The sequence below is a fragment of the Phyllobates terribilis genome, unplaced genomic scaffold (assembly GCF_046119375.1).
Source record: "Phyllobates terribilis strain yellow unplaced genomic scaffold, ASM4611937v1 Scaffold_9__5_contigs__length_417890890, whole genome shotgun sequence".
NCBI classification, from domain to species: Eukaryota; Metazoa; Chordata; class Amphibia; order Anura; family Dendrobatidae; genus Phyllobates; species Phyllobates terribilis.
The window spans coordinates 259250241-259274516 of NW_027362769.1; the positions used below are offsets into that span (position 1 = coordinate 259250241).

The 24276-nt window shown below is 50.8% G+C and overlaps 1 protein-coding gene across 2 annotated transcripts in view; it reads right to left on the bottom strand.

The window, feature by feature from the left end:
• Positions 1 to 24276, bottom strand: part of KATNIP (katanin interacting protein) — a 297865-nt gene that overhangs the window by 272097 nt on the left and 1492 nt on the right. For both annotated transcript variants that reach the window (XM_073647803.1, XM_073647802.1), the window contains exons 2-3: positions 21475 to 21530; positions 4361 to 4434 (exon numbers count right to left, since the gene is read on the bottom strand). In XM_073647803.1, the coding sequence (XP_073503904.1) occupies positions 4361 to 4434; positions 21475 to 21530 (130 nt within the window). The remainder of the gene's footprint in view (positions 1 to 4360; positions 4435 to 21474; positions 21531 to 24276) is intronic.

The following is a 24276-nucleotide window of genomic DNA, read 5'->3' on the forward strand; positions in this document are numbered from 1 at the left end:
CAGCCGAAATCAGAGACAGAAAACTGTATAAACCGAGAGCAGACACTGCCTCTAGACTGGATAGAGATGCTGTACGAGGCAAGTCACAGCACTATCCCCTGTCCGTGCCATCCCTCCGGCTCAGGCTCATCCTTATGGCACACTGCTGGCCTATATGTGGTCAGAACTGCACAGTGCCAAGTACTGCAAGCTCATCCTAAAGCACCGGAGAAAGGAGGGGAGAAAAACAGCTATATGAGTAATTGAGGACCTCACACGAGAAAAGCAAAGACTCACTTATTCTTTACAGTCAGTATGTTAGAAAGCATGTACTGGAGTTACATTGTAAAATATAATATACCTTAGAAAGAAAGGAAAGTCTAAGTGCAGCAGACCATTGTCAATGCAGACTGTGCTGCAAATCTCCAGGAAAATCAGTGTGCGACGTGCATGAGCTGCAGCAGGAGCCGACACGTGCGACGTGCATGAGCTGCAGCAGGAGCCGACACGTGCGACGTGCATGAGCTGCAGCAGGAGCCGACACGTGCGACGTGCATGAGCTGCAGCACGAGCCGACACGTGCGACGTGCATGAGCTGCAGCAGGAGCCGACACGTGCGACGTGCATGAGCTGAAGCACGAGCCGACACGTGCGACGTGCATGAGCTGAAGCACGAGCCGACACGTGCGACGTGCATGAGCTGAAGCACGAGCCGACACGTGCGACGTGCATGAGCTGCAGCACGAGCCGACACGTGCGACGTGCATGAGCTGCAGCACGAGCCGACACGTGCGACGTGCATGAGCTGCAGCACGAGCCGACACGTGCGACGTGCATGAGCTGCAGCACGAGCCGACACGTGCGACGTGCATGAGCTGCAGCACGAGCCGACACGTGCGACGTGCATGAGCTGCAGCACGAGCCGACACGTGCGACGTGCATGAGCTGCAGCACGAGCCGACACGTGCGACGTGCATGAGCTGCAGCAAGAGCCGACACGTGCGACGTGCATGAGCTGCAGCAAGAGCCGACACGTGCGATGTGCATGAGCTGCAGCAGGAGCCGACACGTGCGACGTGCATGAGCTGCAGCAGGAGCCGACACGTGCGACGTGCATGAGCTGCAGCAGGAGCCGACACGTGCGACGTGCATGAGCTGAAGCACGAGCCGACACGTGCGACGTGCATGAGCTGCAGCACGAGCCGTCACGTGCGACGTGCATGAGCTGCAGCACGAGCCGACACGTGCGACGTGCATGAGCTGCAGCACGAGCCGACACGTGCGACGTGCATGAGCTGCAGCACGAGCCGACACGTGCGACGTGCATGAGCTGCAGCACGAGCCGACACGTGCGACGTGCATGAGCTGCAGCACGAGCCGACACGTGCGACGTGCATGAGCTGCAGCAAGTGCCGACACGTGCGACGTGCATGAGCTGCAGCAAGAGCCGACACGTGCGACGTGCATGAGCTGCAGCAGGAGCCGACACGTGCGACGTGCATGTGCTGCAGCAGGAGCCGACACGTGTGACGTGCTTGAGCTGCAGCAGGAGCCGACACGTGTGACGTGCATGTGCTGCAGCAGGAGCCGACACGTGCGATGTGCATGAGCTACAGCAGGAGCCGGCACGTGCGATGTGCATGAGCTACAGCAGGAGCCGGCACGTGCGATGTGCATGAGCTACAGCAGGAGCCGGCACGTGCGATGTGCATGAGCTACAGCAGGAGATTACACGTGTGGCATGCATGAGCTGCAGCAAGAGAAAACACGTGCGACGTGCATGAGCTACAGCAGGAGCCGACACGTGCGACGTGCATGAGCTGCAGCAAGAGCCGACACGTGCGACGTGCATGAGCTGCAGCACGAGCCGACACGTGCGACGTGCATGAGCTGCAGCACGAGCCGACACGTGCGACGTGCATGAGCTGCAGCAAGTGCCGACACGTGCGACGTGCATGAGCTGCAGCAAGAGCCGACACGTGCGACGTGCATGAGCTGCAGCAGGAGCCGACACGTGCGACGTGCATGTGCTGCAGCAGGAGCCGACACGTGTGACGTGCTTGAGCTGCAGCAGGAGCCGACACGTGTGACGTGCATGTGCTGCAGCAGGAGCCGACACGTGCGATGTGCATGAGCTACAGCAGGAGCCGGCACGTGCGATGTGCATGAGCTACAGCAGGAGCCGGCACGTGCGATGTGCATGAGCTACAGCAGGAGCCGGCACGTGCGATGTGCATGAGCTACAGCAGGAGATTACACGTGTGGCATGCATGAGCTGCAGCAAGAGAAAACACGTGCGACGTGCATGAGCTACAGCAGGAGCCGACACGTGCGACGTGCATGAGCTGCAGCAAGAGCCGACACGTGACGTGCATGTGCTGCAGCAGGAGCCTACACGTGTGACATGCATGTGCTGCAGCAGGAGCCTACACGTGCAATGTGCATGAGCTGCAGCAGGAGCCGACACGTGCGATGTGCATGAGCTACAGCAGGAGATTACACGTGTGACATGCATGTGCTGCAGCAGGAGCCTACACGTGCAATGTGCATGAGCTGCAGCAGGAGCCGGCACGTGCGATGTGCATGAGCTACAGCAGGAGATTACACGTGTGACATGCATGAGCTGCAGCAAGAGAAGACATGTGTGACGTGTATGTAGATATTCTGTGGATTTCACAATATGAATGGAGAAGGGATTAAATCCACTGGTCTGTATGTAAGACATCAGCATCAGAAGTGACTAATCCACAATCTGAGTTCTGGTCAGTTAAGGCCCCTGTGCATATTAGATAAAATGGGCCAAAGAACGTCGATGGCCCAAACATATCACATATTGATCAAAATTGGATTTCTTTCAACCAATGATGGCACCAGAGTTGATCAGCCAAAAAAAATCCAACATGCCCAACGAATATTTGGAAGGATTATGAACAATCATAAGTCGTTCATCTGTCGAAACAAACAAACAGGATCTGATTCGTTAGTACAAAATTTACTACTAGGAACATACAGCGGATGAAATAAGTATTGAACACGTCACCAATTTTTCAAGTAAGGCTCTTGGACAACTCTTCAGATAATTCTAATCAGGCCTCTGTCTGAAATCTTGCAGGGAGAAACTGGTTGTGACAGGTTTATGGTGAAATTATTTTCTTTCCACTTCTAGATTATGGCCCCAAAAGTGCTTACTGGAACCTTTAGTAGTTTAGAAATTCTTCTGTAACCGATGCCATAAGTATGTTTTGCAACAATAAGGTTGTGAAGGTCTTGAGACAGCTCACTGATTTTACCCATCATGAGATGTTTCTTGTGTGGCACCTTGGTAACGAGACACCTTTTTATAGGCCATCAGGTAAACCAGCTGATATTATTATTCGCCAAGTGGCAGGATTGCTTACTAATTACTGATAGATTTCAGCTGGTGTCAGGACTTTCCATGGCTTTTTGAACCTCTCTTTCTTCATGTGTTCAGTACTTTTTCCCTCTGTTATTTCTCATTATTACACATAATGTATGGACATCTATGGTTTGAGTTCTTTGCCAGTGTGGATTGGATGGGTAGTTACCAACATCTGGTGACAATTTCATGACAATAGCACCTTTAGAAATATATTTACTTAGAAAACTGGTGACGTGTTCAATACCTATTTTACTGAAAATTCTTCTTATAGCATAAAAATCCCTTTGATAAAAGGAAAAGTTTAAGGTCTTTCAACAGCTCATTAATTTACTTGCCATAAATCTAATTTTTTTACCTGCTGTAAAAGTCGCTGTTCTCCTGAATCTGGTGGTATTGCTTATCATGGCTCCATCTTTCTTGCATGTAGATCTAGTCTTGTTAGCCAAGAGGGAGTGACCCGCATGAAGACACCCATAGAGGAGTTGAGGACCACAAGAATAGACAGGGAAGAGAGGGGCATATCTCAGGAAAGGAGAGGAGCAGGAACAAGAGAAAAACATCACCAGATTCAGGAGAACAGCGACATTTACATCAGGTAAAACAATTACATGTGAACGTCAAGTGATATGATAATGATTTAAGGCAGCCTGTAATCATAAAATACAGGGCCCCAAACCACCTCCAACCTCTTGTTAAGGACATTAACAGATTCCCAACTTGCTACCGGCAAATGCGGCATCAATGAAAAAAATAAAATAATTCTAAGTTGTGTTCAGCAGTCAAGCTGATCGGCCGGAATATCCCGCAGGCCACATCTGCCACCACAGGTCACCTCCAGCAGCGTCTGGTATGTGCATAGATGAAGCCGAGGTCTGCACACCTCACCTATCTACAGATGTTGGTGCTGTTCGGGGGACTTAATTCTGGATTACAAGTTCCCTTTCAGCACTTTTCTAGACATTTGGTCATATCTGTTCTCACCTGTTTTTTTGTTGTAGATAAATTAAATATTCATCATGTTTCTCATCAAAATCTTTCTGATTAGCCAATTCATTCTGTAGAAAAAAAAAACGAAGATGAATGAAAGCCAAGACATCAAGGAAGAGAAGGATGTATTTAGCTCTGAAGGAGTTTACACAGCTGACACTTGAGCTCATTGCCTTCGAGTGCGCGGTCTCCTACCTGAGCAGAGCACTCACTGTAACACCCAGAGGACAGGCCATGTCTGATGCTTCCACCATTAGGAGCACAGAGGACCGGCCATGTCTGATGCCTCCACCATTAGGAGCACAGAGGACGGGCCATGTCTGATGCCTCCACCATTAGGAGAACACAGGACAGGCCATGTCTGATGCTTCCACCATTAGGAGCACAGAGGACGGGCCATGTCTGATGCCTCCACCATTAGGAGCACAGAGGACGGGCCATGTCTGATGCCTCCACCATTAGGAGAACACAGGACAGGCCATGTCTGATGCTTCCACCATTAGGAGCACAGAGGACGGGCCATGTCTGATGCTTCCACCATTAGGAGCACAGAGGACGGGCCATGTCTGATGCCTCCACCATTAGTAGAACAGAGGACGGGCCATGTCTGATGCCTCCACCATTAGGAGAACAGAGGACGGGCCATGTCTGATGCCTCCACCATTAGGAGAACAGAGGACGGGCCATGCCTGATGCCTCCACCATTAGGAGAACAGAGGACGGGCCATGTCTGATGCCTCCATCATTAGGAGAACAGAGGACGGGCCATGTCTGATGCCTCCACCATTAGGAGAACAGAGGACGGGCCATGTCTGATGCCTCCACCATTAGGAGAACAGAGGACGGGCCATGTCTGATGCCTCCACCATTAGGAGAACAGAGGACGGGCCATGTCTGATGCCTCCACCATTAGGAGAACAGAGGACGGGCCATGTCTGATGCCTCCACCATTAGGAGAACAGAGGACCGGCCATGTCTGATGCCTCTACCATTAGGAGAACAGAGGACCGGCTATGTCTGATGCCTCTACCATTAGGAGAACAGAGGACCGGCCATGTCTGATGCCTCCACCATTAGGAGAACAGAGGACCGGCCATGTCTAATGCCTCTACCATTAGGAGAACAGAGGACGGGCCATGTCTGATGCCTCCACCATTAGGAGAACAGAGGACGGGCCATGTCTGATGCCTCCACCATTAGGAGAACAGAGGACGGGCCATGTCTGATGCCTCCACCATTAGGAGAAGAGAGGACGGGCCATGTCTAATGCCTCTACCATTAGGAGAACAGAGGACGGGCCATGTCTGATGCCACCACCATTAGGAGAACAGAGGACGGGCCATGTCTGATGCCTCCACCATTAGGAGAACAGAGGACGGGCCATGTCTAATGCCTCTACCATTAGGAGAACAGAGGACGGGCCATGTCTGATGCCACCACCATTAGGAGAACAGAGGACCGGCCATGTCTGATGCCACCACCATTAGGAGAACAGAGGACGGGCCATGTCTGATGCCTCCACCATTAGGAGAACAGAGGACGGGCCATGTCTAATGCCTCTACCATTAGGAGAACAGAGGACGGGCCATGTCTGATGCCACCACCATTAGGAGAACAGAGGACCGGCCATGTCTGATGCCTCCACCATTAGGAGAACAGAGGACGGGCCATGTCTGATGCCTCCACCATTAGGAGAAGATAGGAGACTTTCTTGGGGTGGGTCACATTTTTGAGGCTATGTTCACACTTGAACACACTTGTTTGTGTGTTTCCTTTTTCAGCACAGACAATATTTAATATTAAAACAAATCCATTGCATAACTGATGAAAACAGAACCAGAGGATGGTGTGTAAGAGATGCTGCAAAGTAACAATGCTTTCCAAAACAGAAGTGGTAATATTTTATTTTTATCACTTAAAAAGTAAAGTGAATGAACAAGAGAAAAATGAGAATTCAATCAATATTTAGTGTGTGTCTGCCCTTTCTCTTCCAAACATCATCATCTAGGCGGATACGCATCTATTATACAATAACATCAGGGAGGCGACTAATTAGCTATAAATTAATTCTGCAGCAGGACAACAACTCAAACATACAGTCAATGTCATTAAGAACTATCTTCAGCGTAACGAAGAATAAGGAGTCCTGGAAGTGATGATATGGTCCCACAGAGCCCTGATCTCACATCATCCAGTCTGTCTGGGATTATAAGAAGAGACAGAAGCATTTGCTGAAGCCTACATAGAATATCTGAGCTTACTTCTCCAAGATGTTTGGAATAACCTCCCTGCTGAGGTCCTTTAAAAACTGTGTGCAAGTACAAGTGTATCTAGAAGAACTGATGCTTTGTGGAAGTCAAGAGGTCACCACATATTGTTTTGAATTTGATTGCTCTTTTGTTCAGTCATTTTATTTTTATCAATTAACAAAATGCAAACTATTAACACTTCTACGTTTGAAAGTGACGCGCCCCTGGGCCTGTGTCGCGCTGCGTTGCGCACGCGGGAGCTTACCCGGAGCCGGATCTCTTTAGGGTTGTAGTCTCGTGGCGGTGATCCGGTCCGTGCCCAGGGAGTCAGACTAAGTGGCGCTGTATTAGCGGTAGATGTTGGACGACTACGCCACCCGTTGAGTACAGCTAAGGAGCTGCTGCTGCAGGGCAGACCGCTGAGGCCGGTGGTAGGATTGTGCAGCGTGATAGTATAACCCCCAACGGGAGGGGTATGGCCTCAGGGCAGCCGACGTGGATGATGGGGGTAGCAGGAACCACTCGGAGACGGTACGGTGTAGTTCAGGGTCTTTACTGGTGACAAAGATAGACCCTCCCGGAGTACTGGCTAGCGATTGGGGCCTGGTCAGTCCTTGAGCAGATGGGATCTCCCCTGGCCAGGCGGAGTTGTAGGCCTCCCAAACTAACGATACTCTTCCGGCTACCTTGCTAGAGGCGGGTATAAGTAGCCCACGTCCCTGAGTGTACCATGTGGTGCTCACCCGTATGGCCGGTGACTCGGGGCCTTCTAGTAGCTTCCGCTCCACGACGGCGGTGCTGGTCCCACGCGTGTGACCGTGCCTTCGGGTTTCTGGGCCAGAGGACCTGCAATCCCCTGCCGGTCGGTTTCTGCTGCTGGATAGGAGTTAGTCCCCACAGCCTCGGACTCCGGGTCCGGTGATAACTTCTCAGTCAGGGCGAGCTCTGCAGCTGCCAGCCCCTGACTCCTTGTAGCACTGCTCCCACAGAGCTCCTGATGTTCTTTTCCTATATCTGCTTCTCTGTCTCTACTTCTTCTCTACTCACTCACCCTGCCTCAGCCCTAGGTTTATATAGGGGAAGTTCTTCCCCTCCCAGGACTGGGCAGGAGGTGTGGCATGCATAGGATCCCTGACCAAGAGACCTCCCACCTGCTCTCAGACATAACATAGCTGTTACTGTGGAAACCAGACCCCTGGGGTGCCACATTCCCCCCTAGTGAAATTTAGTACTCCGGGACTAAACATATTTTTAGAAAAACATAACAAGGTATAAACAATAATAATACAATAAGAAAAACACATAAAGATGGTTACGGCGTGTCCGCAACCGGGTGCAGTTTTGAAGAAAAGCAAGGTGTCCATTTCACCAAAACAGGGAGACGTAACCAGGTAGGGGTCTGTCCTGCCCCGAGTCCTTAACAGTCTTTAGTCCATTCCTAGGTTACGCTCCAACCAATTGTACAAGGATTCCCGGTAAATCCACCAAGGACTCCTAAAAATAACTAGAAACACATAATTATTTACAAGTAACAAGAAAAACAGGTAACCATAAATAAAACAACTTATACAGTTCAAATCCTCCAACGTGCGGGTAACTGGCCTCTAGTGGCCCTAGTGGACCTACGGAGCTGACTGTCTAACCCCGAACTACAGGGTGTAGGAACTGTCAAGGGTAAACTGGGCAGCTGTCCACGGGCCCTTTGGCTCACTAGAGGCATGGCAGGTTCACTATAAGCAGAGGGTTGATCCTCCTGGTCTGCTGGTGTGGGGTCTTCTGCCTCCTGGACCGGCTGTTCTTCCAGCTCTACCTGTTGCTCCGTAGGTGCTTGGGATGCTGGTTGGAGGAAGGTGAGTACGGGTACCACAACTGCGCCATTGACTTGAGTCCAAGACCGAGGGAAGTCTCCGAGCACAGTACTAACCATATCTTCCCTTTCCTCTACGGGTCGAGGGTCTTCTTGTTCCTCTTCAGGGTTCCGTAGCTGTTCGGGACACTTCTTCAGGTGATCCCGGGATACAATGGTTGTGGTTTCCCCTCCGTCTTTACTGATGGTACAGACCTTTGGGTTGTCGTGGCTTGAGGGCAGTACGATGTACGGGTCCTTCTCCCACTGGTCGTCCAACTTGTGGAGCCGCCTTTTCCTCTTCAAGACCTGCTCTCCGGGTACCAGGGGAACAGCGGGAGCATACTGGTTGTAAGTTTTCTCTTGTCTTTCCCTAGCTTGACAGAGACTTCGCTCCACGCTCTCCTGTACTTTCCGGTACTGCTGCTGCCTCTCTGTGTCCCAGTCTGCTTCTGGTGAAGTGTCCTCGGGTGTCAGGACTCCCATCTCCAGGTCAACAGGTAGCTTACCAGGTCTTGCCCTCATCAGGTAAGCCGGGGTACAGTTGGTGGAACCTACCGGGATGTGGTTGTATAGGTCCACTAGGTCGGGCAGCCTCTCAGGCCACAGACTGCGTTCTTCCAGGGGCAATGTTTTCAGAAGATCTATCACCACCTGGTTGATTTTCTCACAAAGTCCATTAGTTTGCGGATGATAGGGTGTCGTCCTTATCTTCCGGCAGCCATACAGAGTGCAGAATTCTTGGAAGACCTCCGCTTCAAAGGCAGGTCCCTGGTCTGTCAACACTTGGTCCGGGTACCCGTGTGGACGGCAGAAATGCTGCTGGAAGGCTCTAGCTGCGGTTCGAGCGGTTAAGTCCTTGACGGGGACGACAACCAAGAACCGGGAGTAGTGATCCACGATGGTTAGTGCGTAGACGTAGCCACTTCTGCTTGGGGTCAGTTTTACATGATCCAAGGCTACCAGTTCCAACGGCTGCCGGGTGACGATGGACTGCAGGGGAGTCTTCTGGCTGGCACGGTCCTTCCTTCTTAGGTTGCACGGGCCACAGTCTCTGCACCACCTCTCGATGGTTCCCCTCATGCCTACCCAGTGGAACCGCCCGCGCAGCAGGAACTCCAGCTTCTTCCATCCGAAGTGTCCAGCCCCGTCGTGGTATGCCTCCATCACCACGGCTGCGTCTCTTCGTGGCACCACTACTTGCCAGATTAGTTCATGCGTCCGGGAGTTAACCATTCGGCGGCACAACTTCCCCTTATAAAGGAACAGTCGACTCTTCTCAGCCCACAGTTGCTTGGCTTCCTCCGGAGCGTCTGGGTCAAGGCGAGCCTCTGGCCGAGTCAGCATCTCCTTCACCAGTCGGACGGCAGGGTCACTGTCTTGCGTTTCCTCCCAGTTGTAGTGAGGCAAGGGGTTAAACGTAGCGGCTTGCTTACTCCTTACCCGATGGGAATACTGGATAGTCCCATGATGGTGGAACGCGGGGAGTTCGACTTCTTCCAGTCCCTCTGGATCTTCTCCTACGTCCGGTAGGTTTGGCATCCTGGACAGGGCGTCCGCGTTAGTATTGGAGCGTCCTGCCCGGTATTTTATTGTGAACTCGTAGTTGGACAGACGGGCCATCCATCTCTGCTCTAGGGCACCGAGTCTTGCCGTGTCCAGGTGTGTCAACGGGTTGTTATCCGTGTACACGGTGAACCGGGAAGAAGCGAGGTAGTGCTTAAAGCGTTCGGTGACTGCCCACACCACTGCCAGGAACTCTAGCTTAAATGAGCTGTAATTCTCAGGGTTTCTCTCGGTGGGTCGCAGTTTTCGGCTGGCGTAAGCGATTACTCGTTCTTTCCCCTGCTGGATCTGGGACAGCACGGCTCCTAGCCCGATGTTACTTGCGTCGGTGTAGAGGATAAAGGGCTGGCTGTAATCAGGGTACGCCAGGATTTCATCCCCCGTGAGGGCCATCTTCAGCTGGCGGAAGGACTCTTCTTCTAACTTCTCCCATCTGAAGGGTGGCTTCTGGTTCTTGGCCTTCCGGGACTGGCCTATCAGGAGGTCCTGCATAGGAGCTGCCTTTTTGGTGAAACCGGGGATGAATCTGCGGTAATAGCCTACCAACCCGAGGAACTGCCGCACTTCCTTTACACTGGAGGGACTTGGCCATTCCTTAATTGCGGTGATCTTATCAGGGTCGGGAGCCACTCCATCAGCGCTCACCACGTGTCCCAGGTACTGCACCTTTGGTTTCAGGAGGTGACACTTGGAGGGTTTCACCTTTAGGCCGTAGCTTGCCAGAGCTTCGAACACTTCCGCCAGGTGTTTCAGGTGGTCCTCATACGTCTTGGAATATACGATGACATCGTCCAGGTACAGCAGGACCGTCTCGAAGTTTCTGTGGCCCAGACAGCACTCCATTAATCGTTGGAAGGTTCCTGGTGCGTTGCAGAGTCCGAACGGCATGCAGGTAAACTCGCTAAGTCCCATCGGGGTGGTGAATGCGGTCTTCTCCCGGTCCGCCTCTGCTACAGGAACCTGCCAGTACCCACTAGTGAGATCCAAGGTAGAGAAGAAGTTAGCAGATCTTAAAGCAGCCAAAGACTCCTCTATCCTTGGTAAGGGGTACGCATCCTTGTGTGTGATACGGTTAATTTTCCGGTAATCTACACACATCCTCATGGTGTTGTCTTTCTTTTTGACTAAGACTAGTGGAGCTGCCCAGGGGCTACAGCTATCCCTGATCACCCCAGCCTCCTTCATGTCTCTAAGCATCCCCTTGGCGTGTTGGTAGTGTGCAGGGGGTACGGGTCGATACCTCTCTTTTATGGGAGGATGGTCTCCCGTGGGGATGTGGTGTTCTACCCCCTTGACTCGCCCGAAGTCTAACGGGTGTTTACTAAACACTCTCTCGTACTCTTGAACCACCCGATAGACTCCCTGTTTCTGGTGTGAGGGAGTGGAGTCAGTACCCAAATGTAGTTGCTGACACCAGTCCTCTATTGTTTTCTGAGAGCCGTTACCTTCCTCCGGGGAAGATGGAGGCAAGGGTTCTACGGACTGTATGGAATCTTGATTGATGGTATACAATTTGGCTAGCGTGGCATACCGGGGCAGGTACACTTCCCTCTCCCCGATATTTATTATGCGAACGGGCACCCTCCCATGGCGTACATTGACCACCCCCCGTGCTGTCAAAATGGTGGGCCTACTGTCTGAGTAAACTGGTTCTACCATTGCCTGGTAATCTCTACCTCTCAGACCAATAGCTGCCCGGCACCAAATCATCATTTCACTTTTCGGGGGCATGGCAATAGGGAAAGGGTCACACATTCGCACGCTACCAATCTCACCAACGGAGAGTTCTAGCTGTTGCCGTCGCATCAGTGCCCGGATCTCTTTCTGGAGCACTCGCTGCTGGCCGGAGCTGGCGTTCTTGGCAACCTGCTGTAAAAGGAAAATCACCTCTGCAAGACAATTTTCAATTACATTAGTTCCTAGAGTTATCTTTGGGTGACTCTCGTGTTTGTCAATGTCTACAATGATCAGTCCCTGTGCTGCCAGTTCGACTCTACCAATTTTAATGGTCACCTCTTTAAATCCAATCTGTGGCACGGGCTTACCATTGCTGGCGATGATACTCAAGTCGTCGTCAGGGTAGCGGGTGATATCCGAGTCATTCCAGTACTGCTTGAAGAGCACGTACGGGATTGTGAGGTTCTGAGACTTTCTATCATGGTTTTTTCATGTTGTGCTTAGATCTTGTTTTTTCCCTGCAGCCATCTTGCTTTCTGTTTTGTGCATCCATTTTGCCCTCAGTTGTAATGGAGTCTTCAGCCTCTATGTCTCCACCCTGTTTTTCTGCCATTTGCACTTAAGCAGCCTCAGCTGTTAGTTCAGTGCTTCTGAATCCTGTCTGCAGCCAGTCTGTAACATTGCTTCCTGAAGCCTCTGGACTAAGCTCTTCAAGTCAGCTTCACTCTCTGAGGAATCCTCATAGTTTACCTGCCTGTCTGAAGTTCCCATTTATGGATCTGAGTCTTCTTACCTGCTGGATCACTGGACTACTGCTTTACTCAAAGGACTTCTCAGCACCCGTAAGAGAGACTTTGCTTATTGCTTAAAGACTGTCTTTTGTTGTTGTGCCTTTTGCAACTCCGGGGAATCCGGGGTTAATCCAGTTACACCAGGAGGTGTTCCCTTTTGCTCAGAGACTTGTATATTACTGTGCATCTGCTTGTATGACGTAATACGAGAATATTACTTTATCAAGACCTGTGTTTCTTGTACTTCCTTGCACTCATGCCAAGACTCCATATACACTGAATTCTAACATTTTACAAGATTCAGAAGCCACAAGATGGAGTCAGCTGGGTCTGGGAGTATTGATGCCCGCATTAAGAAATTGTATGAGGTGACTAACTCAATCCTCACTGATTTGCAGTCTTTAAAGGCGAACTTTGCAGGTCTGCAGGATCGTAGCGATCACAGCCTACAGGTGCTTGGTCAAAATTTTCGAGATTTCTGCACCCGGACTGAAGCTTTGGAGGAGTTAGTTCGTGCACCAGTTCCTACCCCGGTATCGGGCCTCCCCAAGTTACCACCTTTTCGCTTTGGCGGAGAACGAGAAAAATTCAGGGGATTCCTCAATCAATGCAAACTGTTTTTTGCCACCCAGGCATCACAATACCCTACTGACCGATCTAAGGTACTAACAATAATCATGCTTCTCACTGACAGGGCCCTAGCATGGGCGAACCCTTTGATTGAGACTAATGATGCATGTCTGGACGATCTAAATACTTTCATATTGGCCCTGGGGCAAATGTTTGATGATCCCAATCGCAGTGCTACAGCAGAAGCTGCCATGCTAACCTTGCGTCAAGGTAAACGCTCAGTAGCAGAATATGCGCTGGATTTTAGGAGATGGGCCCTCGACACTACTTGGAATAGCTCCGCCAAGAAATCCATTTTCCGGAAGGGGTTGTCTTCTGAAGTTAAAGATGAGCTCGCCCGTGCTGACCCTCCCACTGCTTTGGGAGATTTCATCAATTTCTGCATCCGGATCGATGCCCGGCTTACGGAACGTAGACAGGAGAGATGGTCGGCAATTAATCGTGTTAACAGATACCTTCCTCCCTCTCCAACTAGAGACTTTGTTCCTCGGACTCCTCGAGAAGCTGAACCTGAACCCATGCAAGTGGACTCTCTACAGAAACGGGTCAGTGACGCACGTAAGGAGCATCGGTTGAAGGAGAATCTATGTTTCTACTGCGGTAAGTCTGGGCACTTCATTATAAACTGTCCCAGCCATTCCCGTAAGGCTACTGCTGCAGTTATACACTGTGAATGCTGTGAAAAGGGGTCTGTGATGGCGGCTCGGGAACTCTTGTCTGACCCGGCTGCACCTATAGATATTGACTATTCAGACTTAAACTCTGTCACATCTGAGCCTGATTCACATATCAATGCTGCAATTTTTCCGGTTTCCTCTGCTGTGTCTCGTCCGAACTGCAACAAAAACAGTTCTCATTGTCTTCTTTCTATTAAACTCTGGATTAATGCTGTTTGGGTGTCCACTTCAGCTATGATTGATTCTGGAGCTAGCGGCAATTTTATGGACATTTCCTTTGCCCAAAGACACGGAATACGTTCTGTGAAGAGGACAACCCCTGTACAGATGGAGACAGTGGATGGCTCTCTGTTAAGTTCAGGACCCGTGGATCAGGAGACGGTACCCGTCAAGGTTTTCATGGGGAAAGGTCATCTAGAGAGACTGTCATTTATGCTCATCACTTCTCCACATTTCCCCATTATTTTAGGATTACCTTGGTTGCAGATTCAGAACCCTACAATAAATTGGGAAACCAAGGAGCTGCATTTCCCGGAGAAGAAGACAATTCCCGGGGTTATGATTTGCTCCACTCCGGTAATTTCCACACCATCAGTCTTCAAGCTGCCGCCCATGTATAGTGAGTATGCTGACATCTGTGATAAGAAGAATGCTGACCAGCTTCCTCCCCACCGTCCCTATGACTGCCCAATTGAACTATTACCAGGTGCAGCAATACCCTTTGGTAATATTTACCCTCTGGCAGGCCCAGAACTAAAGGCGTGGAAAGACTATATCGATGAAAATCTAGCTAAAGGCTTTATACGTCCCTCTTCTTCCCCTGCAGGTGCACCCATCTTTTTTGTAAAGAAAAAGGACAGATCTCTTAGACCCTGTATAGATTATCGGGAGCTTAATAAGGTCACCATCAGGAATCGCTACCCACTACCCTTGATCCCCGAATTGTTGGAGAGGGTACGACAGGCTAAGATTTTTACTAAATTAGATCTTCGTGGGGCCTACAATCTGGTCCGCATTAGGCCAGGTGATGAGTGGAAGACAGCTTTCAGGTCACGTTACGGACATTTTGAATATCAAGTCATGCCGTTCGGCTTATGCAATGCGCCAGCAACATTTCAACATTTAGCCAATGACCTCTTCAGGGATCTTTTGGATACATTTGTGGTGATTTATTTGGACGATATTTTAATTTTCTCTAATTCCATAGATGAACATCATGAACATGTGAGGACGGTCTTGGGACGTCTAAGAATGCACCGCCTCTATATCAAGCCTGAGAAATGCGAGTTTCATGTAACTAAGATCCAGTTTTTGGGGTACGTAATTTCTTCACAGGGAATAACCATGGATGTGAGGAAGACTCAGGCTATTCAGGACTGGCCAGTGCCCAGGAATGTGAAAGAGGTTCAGCGCTTCATCGGGTTTGCAAATTTTTACAGGCGTTTTATCAGGAACTTTTCTGAAATAGTGTCACCCATCACACAGCTGACCCGTAAGAAGTCTACCTTTGCCTGGACCTCTCAAGCCCAAGAAGCGTTCTCCCGTCTTAAGACCAGATTCACGACGGCACCCATCTTGGTGCACCCAGATCCTGAACTCGCTTTCATAATAGAGGTGGATGCTTCGGACTGTGCCATTGGAGCTATACTCTCCCAAAGGATAGGTGAGAACAGTATTTTACATCCTTGTGCTTTCTTTTCTCAGCGATTGTCGTCAGCAGAAAAGAACTATGACGTAGGGAACAGAGAACTGCTGGCCATTATTGCCGCCTTCAAGGAATGGAGACATCATCTTCAAGGAGCATCTCAGCAGATAGTTGTACTGACGGACCACCGCAATCTGGAATTCATTAGGTCGGCCAAGTGCCTGACCCCTCGTCAGGCCCGCTGGAGTCTTTTTCTAAATCAATTTAATTTCGTAATTTCCTATAGGCCTGGTTCCCGCAATGGAAAGGCCGATGCATTATCTAGGATCCACTCAATTGAGACCACTCCAATCATGACACCTAAGACCATTCTTCCTGATTCCAAGGTCCTGGGGGTGATCCATAATCAAGATTTATTAGACGACATTAAGGAAGCTTATCAACTGGATTCCTTGTTAGAACAACCTTCTAACGAGGTAAGTCTGACTTATAAGAATGGTGTGTGGATGCAGGGACAACGCTTGTATATACCTGAGACTGTCAGATTGAGAGTACTGCATTTAGTTCATGACTCTAAGATGGCGGGTCACAGAGGAAGTCTAAAGACTCAGGAGTTTCTATCCCGTTTTTTTTTGGTGGCCCACCTACAGGAAGGATGTCCTAAATTATGTTGCTTCTTGTGAAGTCTGCGCCAGATTCAAGACACCACGTTCCTCACCTACAGGTCTTTTGCAGCCCTTGCCCATCCCATCCCGCCCTTGGGGCTCAATTTCTATGGATTTCATTGTGGAGTTGCCAAACTCTCAGGGGAAAAACTCCATTTTGGTGGTGGTGGATCGTTTGACAAAGGCAGCTCACTTTATTGCTTGTACCGGTTTACCTTCTGCCAAACAGACATCAGACTTAATCGTTCAAAATGTGTTTCGCCTACATGGAGTACCAGATGAAGTCATTTCTGATCGGGGGGTGCAATTCACTTCAAAATTTTGGCAGAGTTTCTGCGCTGCTTTAGACATTAAAGTTAATCTCTCTTCTGCATTTCACCCCCAGACAAATGGACAAACTGAACGCACCAATCAGACCCTGGAGCAATATCTCCGCTGCTTTATTTGCCATCTGCAGGATGATTGGGTGGATCTTCTCCCATTGGCTGAGTTTTCATATAATAACTCACAGAGCGCTTCCACAAAGCAATCTCCATTTTTTGTCAATTTAGGCTATCATCCTAACATTCTTCCTCGGTTTCCCATAGATACGCCTCTACCAGCTGTGGCCGACAGAATTTCTTCCCTACAACAAAATCTGGAGGTGTTAAAGGAGAATCTGGAATCAGCTCGGGAAAGGTATAAAAAAGCAGCCGATAAATTTCGAAAGCCAGCACCAGACTTCAAGGTAGGAGATTTAGTCTGGTTGTCAACCAAGAATTTGAACTTAAGAATTCCATCATCTAAACTTGGACAAAAGTACGTGGGTCCTTATAAGATTAACAAGATTATAAGTGCAGTGGCTTATCGTCTTCAACTTCCTAAATCTATGAGAATTCACCCAGTGTTTCACGTGTCTTTACTTAAGGCAGCAGTTCCTAATATATTTCTTGGACGGTCTCCTTCCCCTCCTGATCCAGTGTTGATCGATGGACAGGAAGAATTTGTGGTGGAAAAGATTCTGGACTCTAGGCTGCACAGAAATCGTCTCCAATACTTGATCAAATGGCAGGGCTACTCAGTGGAAGATAACTCTTGGGAACCAGTTGACAACATCAATGCCCCCCGTTTACTCCGCCAGTTCCATCAGAGGTACCCAGACAAACCTGGTTCGGAGCCGTCCGGAGGCCGTCCTCAAGGGGGGAGTAATGTGAGGTTCTGAGACTTTCTATCATGGTTTTTTCATGTTGTGCTTAGATCTTGTTTTTTCCCTGCAGCCATCTTGCTTTCTGTTTTGTGCATCCATTTTGCCCTCAGTTGTAATGGAGTCTTCAGCCTCTATGTCTCCACCCTGTTTTTCTGCCATTTGCACTTAAGCAGCCTCAGCTGTTAGTTCAGTGCTTCTGAATCCTGTCTGCAGCCAGTCTGTAACATTGCTTCCTGAAGCCTCTGGACTAAGCTCTTCAAGTCAGCTTCACTCTCTGAGGAATCCTCATAGTTTACCTGCCTGTCTGAAGTTCCCATTTATGGATCTGAGTCTTCTTACCTGCTGGATCACTGGACTACTGCTTTACTCAAAGGACTTCTCAGCACCCGTAAGAGAGACTTTGCTTATTGCTTAAAGACTGTCTTTTGTTGTTGTGCCTTTTGCAACTCCGGGGAATCCGGGGTTAATCCAGTTACACCAGGAGGTGTTCCCTTTTGCTCAGAGACTTGTATATTACTGTGCATCTGCTTGTATGACGTAATACGAGAATATTACTTTATCAAGACCTGTGTTTCTTGTACTTCCTTGCACTCATGCCAAGACTCCATATACACTGAATTCTAACATTTTACAGGGATGGTGGTGACCTGTGACCCGGTGTCCAGTAGGGCACTCATAGGAATGCCATCCAGTACCACGGGTAAGACTGGACGTCCTCCCACATATTTGTCGCGCCAGTTCGATGGGCCTGGTGATCTTTTTCCTGGGGGTTGGCCCTCTACCCCAGGTTGTGCCAGTTTAAAGGACAGTACCTTGCCATATGTCCGGGTTGATTGCAGCGGCGGCAGATGGGTCGTCCGTCCTCGTTGTATCGGTCGCTGGGTCTTCCTCTGGCCGGTGGGGTCCTCCTTGGTCGACGCCACGGGATGTCCTCCGGTCCGGATGCCAGCTGGATCTTCCCTGGAGTGGAAACCTGTAAAGACTGCACAGTTCGGGTTAGCGCAGCAACGCTTTTAGCTAGCTCTTGGACCTGATGGTGCAGGTCTGGAGCCGGGTCATTGTTCAAAGCCTGCGCACCAGCTCCCACAGGCCCTGCCGACAAGGGCGCCGCCTCCTGGTGGTAAGTGGTAGTGGGGCGTCTGGGGGTCACAACGCCACCTGGTGCCGGTTCTCGAAGCACCCGGATGGCTCTGTCCTTGAACTGTGCAAATCCCAGATGAGGGTCCTGTAAGGCCATTACCCACAACTGGGTTCGGTGGGCATTGCAATATAAACCCTCTATAAATTGTTCAGTCAACAGCCTGTCCTAGTCTCCCACGCCGTCAGGGTCGGTCTGCTTAATGGCTCTCAGGGCCTCTTGTAGGTTCAGGGCATAGTCCCTTATACTCTCATGTGCCCGCTGTTTGCACCCGTAGAATCTAAGCTTGATCTCGGCTGAGGTGCGGGTATCAAAGGTGTCCCTCAGCCGGGTTAGTATCCCTGCGACAGTCCTCCCACCAGGTGGCCAGGACTTTACCTCCCTTTGGGCTGCCCCGGTTAATTGGGCCACCAGGATGCTCACTTTTTGCTCCTCTGTGAGGGGGTACACCTGGAAGAGGCTATCCAGCTTTTCTCTAAAGTCATGCAGGGTATGTGACTCCCCTGAGTACTGGGGTAGCCAGGCTGCCCCCGGGATATAGGGCATGGTGAAAGGCATGACCGCAACAGCGGTGGCGCTGGCGGGGGTTGAAGCGGTGAAGCTCTCCTCCGTATCCGACATCCTTCTCCCCCCTAGTGGACCGTGGCCTACCTTGCGATGATCCTCTTCCGTAGGCCGCGGCTCCGCAGTGGATCGTCAGGGTTGAGGACCTTCCGTCGCGCTCCTGTGACGTCGGCGTCTGCTGGGCTCCTTCCAGGACCTTACGCAACGTCCGGACGTGAGGCGGGGCTTCAGTTCTCGCGCGCTTTCGGAGTCCACGCCCCTCTTCTTCCCGCGCGGCGTCCTCAAGATGGCGTCCAATGGCGGGAAAACTCCACGTATGGCGGGAAGAAGCGGAAGATGGCGCCGGATGGCGGGAATCTTCACCACAGGTAAGTTTGAACAGTCTTTTTCAGGCACGCAGTACCCGGTGGTTGCGGGCACGAAATCCTGCCGACTACGCCAAAAGTTGACGCGCCCCTGGGCCTGTGTCGCGCTGCGTTGCGCACGCGGGAGCTTACCCGGAGCCGGATCTCTTTAGGGTTGTAGTCTCGTGGCGGTGATCCGGTCCGTGCCCAGGGAGTCAGACTAAGTGGCGCTGTATTAGCGGTAGATGTTGGACGACTACGCCACCCGTTGAGTACAGCTAAGGAGCTGCTGCTGCAGGGCAGACCGCTGAGGCCGGTGGTAGGATTGTGCAGCGTGATAGTATAACCCCCAACGGGAGGGGTATGGCCTCAGGGCAGCCGACGTGGATGATGGGGGTAGCAGGAACCACTCGGAGACGGTACGGTGTAGTTCAGGGTCTTTACTGGTGACAAAGATAGACCCTCCCGGAGTACTGGCTAGCGATTGGGGCCTGGTCAGTCCTTGAGCAGATGGGATCTCCCCTGGCCAGGCGGAGTTGTAGGCCTCCCAAACTAACGATACTCTTCCGGCTACCTTGCTAGAGGCGGGTATAAGTAGCCCACGTCCCTGAGTGTACCATGTGGTGCTCACCCGTATGGCCGGTGACTCGGGGCCTTCTAGTAGCTTCCGCTCCACGACGGCGGTGCTGGTCCCACGCGTGTGACCGTGCCTTCGGGTTTCTGGGCCAGAGGACCTGCAATCCCCTGCCGGTCGGTTTCTGCTGCTGGATAGGAGTTAGTCCCCACAGCCTCGGACTCCGGGTCCGGTGATAACTTCTCAGTCAGGGCGAGCTCTGCAGCTGCCAGCCCCTGACTCCTTGTAGCACTGCTCCCACAGAGCTCCTGATGTTCTTTTCCTATATCTGCTTCTCTGTCTCTACTTCTTCTCTACTCACTCACCCTGCCTCAGCCCTAGGTTTATATAGGGGAAGTTCTTCCCCTCCCAGGACTGGGCAGGAGGTGTGGCATGCATAGGATCCCTGACCAAGAGACCTCCCACCTGCTCTCAGACATAACATAGCTGTTACTGTGGAAACCAGACCCCTGGGGTGCCACAAAAGCATTCTTACTTTGAGAATTTTTTTCTGCACCTACCCACAACTTTACCACAGTATTGTACTTATCCCGGGCTCTGGCGTCCTCACCAGTAATCTATGGATGTAGACTCATACAGACAGACAGTAATCGGGCAATAGGACCGTCCCTTGACTCCTAGCCCCAGGGTTATAAATGAATAATCTTAATATATACTTACCTTGTAATGTCTTTACATCCGGTTCCGTTCAGATGTGTCCGGATCCCAGAATTCCAAGCGGCGGAAGTTCGTCGACCGCCATATTGGGACACCCAAGTGATGGGTGTCTCAATATGGAAACCGCTGGTGGTACCAGACTCTTGCAAGGTACCACCAGCGGAACACCGTCGCGAACAGGCCGTACACGCTGCACATGCCACCGCCGGGATCAGCCGAATGATTCACTGACCGCTGCCATCTTAGTACAGGAGGAGCGCATGCACAGTTTTAATGTGACAGCCGCTATCTGCATGCACAAAGATATTGGCGGTGGTCTGGGGTGAGTGCACATAGGAAAGAGAGAACACACACGGGGGAGACAGCTCAAACGAGAGAACACATGAGGGAAGAAGGCAGCACAGGGGTGGAGAGAGCAGACAAGGGGGAGAACACATGGGGTACACAGGTCAAAGAAGAGATCACATGAGAGGAGAAGACAGCAGATGGGGGAGAGAGAAAGCGCACAGGGGGAGAGAGAAAGCGCACAGGGGGAGAGCACATGAGGGGAGAACGCAGCACAGGGAGGAGAGAGACAACAAACAAGGGGGATAGCACATGGGGTAGACGGGTCAAAGAAGAGAGCACAGATGGGAGAAGTCAGCACATGGGGGAAAGAGAGAGTGGACAGGTGGTGAGCACATGGGGGGGAGAGATTCTCAAAACTGCAAAGCCTGCCCCCATCGTGACATTACCGTCCTCCATCTATTATTCTATAATGAACCCTGTGCCACCGACCTACACATCAATCTGCTCCAAAGAACGCTGCCCAGAGAAGACTAATGAGGATGAGCACTTACCGCACTGCTTGGCTTAGATCTGCATTGTTTTCTTTTATCATTTCCCATGGATTTACCTGCAATTATAACACAAAGATTTTAGATAAAAAACACAACATCTGGTAGTCTAGCTTGTGTCTGGACAATCTGACGTCTTGTAAAAGCAAACACAGGAGACAAGACCTAGTTATGAAACTGCAACTACAAGGGGTGATTCGGTGGAATATAAAGGGGTATTCAGACAGCTATGGTATACAATGGCATAGCGTGGGTGAGGGGCCACAGGGGAAGTTTCCCACGGGTGAGAAATTCTATGGAGGAGCAAACTTTGCACTCCCCACAGTCCCATCCAGACTGACAAATGATCCAGACGAAGCATCAATTCTTCTAGGACTGTGCCACCCAGATAAAGGAGTAAAGCAGCAGCTTTGTCATCTCTGTTGCGGCTGCAGCCGGTTCCTGTACAGAGCACAGCAGTAGAGAGGAGTTTGTCAAGGGCTGCTGTGCTCTGCAAATGGAGCGCCCAAGATAACACAGCTCTCAGAATAATGAAGTGAGCTTGGTCAACTTGCTTTCTGCCTATACAGAGCAGAGCAACCGATGATAAAGTCATCTCAACTGCTGCGCTCTGCTTCGGCAGCTACCACAATGATAAAGGCTGAACAATGCAGTAATGTAGTCATGTGCACTGCGCTCTACCTCTCCTGTCACTTGTAATCTTGTGGGAGAAGAGACAGACCTGCTAGGAGGGCCGTCCCAAATGTAAAAAACAAAAACATAATCTACTTTACGTTGGACATACTTTCTAACTGTAACTAAGGTTAGGGCTGGGGTTAGGGTTAGGTTTAGGGCAAGGGTAATTAAATTGTCACATAAAAAAAATCTAATAAAAAAATATATATATATTTTAACAATGTATTATTTATTTTTTACCTTTATGTTTAATTTCAGTAAAAAGCCAAAAAGGGGCAATAGGGCTAACAAGAATTACATTAGCATTTCCCTAAAATACAGTGTACAGCATGTGCCTGGGGAATAAGGCCGTCAATACTGGACTGGTGGAAGGGACTCGGAGAGCTGATGGTTCTTAATACTTGCCTTGCTGATGGCACATACAGAGAATTTGGTAACGGTATACCCTCTGGGACCCCTCCTGGTCATCAGCATACGAATGTCATGTTTTCTTTTGGTCTTAAAGGGGTTGTCGCTACATTTAGCTTCAGGAGAGCACTGCTTCCATTTTGCCAGGGGCAGTACATTCTTGAATAATGGTCCAGAGAAGAGGGATGGTAGAGCGACTGACCCAAACTTGGCGCTCTTCAAAATGGGTTGTCCAGAAAAGTCTGCAGTCCCTCTATGAATCATGACAGAGAGCGGTGCACACACTGTCATGATTTCCTTGCATTGCCAGTGCGACCAACTGGTCACGTGACCAAATGTGCGCGATTTGCATACCTGAAGTCACGTGCCGACTAGACTTGCTTGGTCTCACTCATTAGAAGTGTGGATAGGTCTAGTCCGCTCGATACCACAAGTATGCAAATTACATTAATGCGATCATGTGACTGCTTGCTGACACCAGTGAGAAATCTTGACAGCGTGTGCACCGCACAGTGACGATTCAGAAGTCTGCAGTCACAGAGTGATGGCCGGCTTTGTTTCCAGCCTGGACAACCCTGCAAGCAGAGGCAGATTTTCCTCTGCAGTACTGAAATGGAGCAGTGGCTCTGAACCGGACAGTGATCCAGCCAGCTTGAGAGCAACCCCTGGGTATACACACAGTGAGACCTGCAGGCACACTGTCACCAGCCCCAGGGTATACACACAGTGAGACCTGCAGGCACACTGTCACCAGCCCCAGGGTATACACACAGTGAGACCTGCAGGCACACTGTCACCAGCCCCTGGGTATACACACAGTGAGACCTGCAGGCACACTGTCACCAGCCCCTGGGTGTACACACAGTGAGACCTGCAGGCACACTGTCACCAGCCCCTGGGTATACACACAGTGAGACCTGCAGGCACACTGTCACCAGCCCCTGGGTATACACACAGTGAGACCTGCAGGCACACTGTCACCAGCCCCTGGGTGTACACACAGTGAGACCTGCAGGCACACTGTCACCAGCCCCTGGGTATACACACAGTGAGACCTGCAGGAACACTGTCACCAGCCCCTGGGTGTACACACAGTGAGACCTGCAGGCACACTGTCACCAGCCCCTGGGTATACACACAGTGAGACCTGCAGGCACACTGTCACCAGCCCCTGGGTGTACACACAGTGAGACCTGCAGGAACACTGTCATCAGCCCCTGGGTATACACACAGTGAGACCTGCAGGCACACTGTCACCAGCCCCTGGGTATACATACAGTGAGACCTGCAGGCACACTGTCACCAGCCCCTGGGTGTACACACAGTGAGACCTGCAGGCACACTGTCACCAGCCCCTGGGTGTACACACAGTGAGACCTGCAGGCACACACTGTAACCAGCCCCTGGGTGTGCACACAGTGAGACCTGCAGGAACACACTGTCACCAGCCCCTGGGTGTACACACAGTAAGACCTGCAGGAACACACTGTAACCAGCCCCTGGGTGTACACACAGTGAGACCTGCAGGAACACTGTAACCAGCCCCTGGGTGTACACACAGTAAGACCTGCAGGAACACACTGTAACCAGCCCCTGGGTGTACACACAGTGAGACCTGCAGGAACACACTGTAACCAGCCCCTGGGTGTACACACAGTGAGACCTGCAGGCACACTGTAACCAGCCCCTGGGTGTACACTGTTAGTCACTGACAGCTCGCAG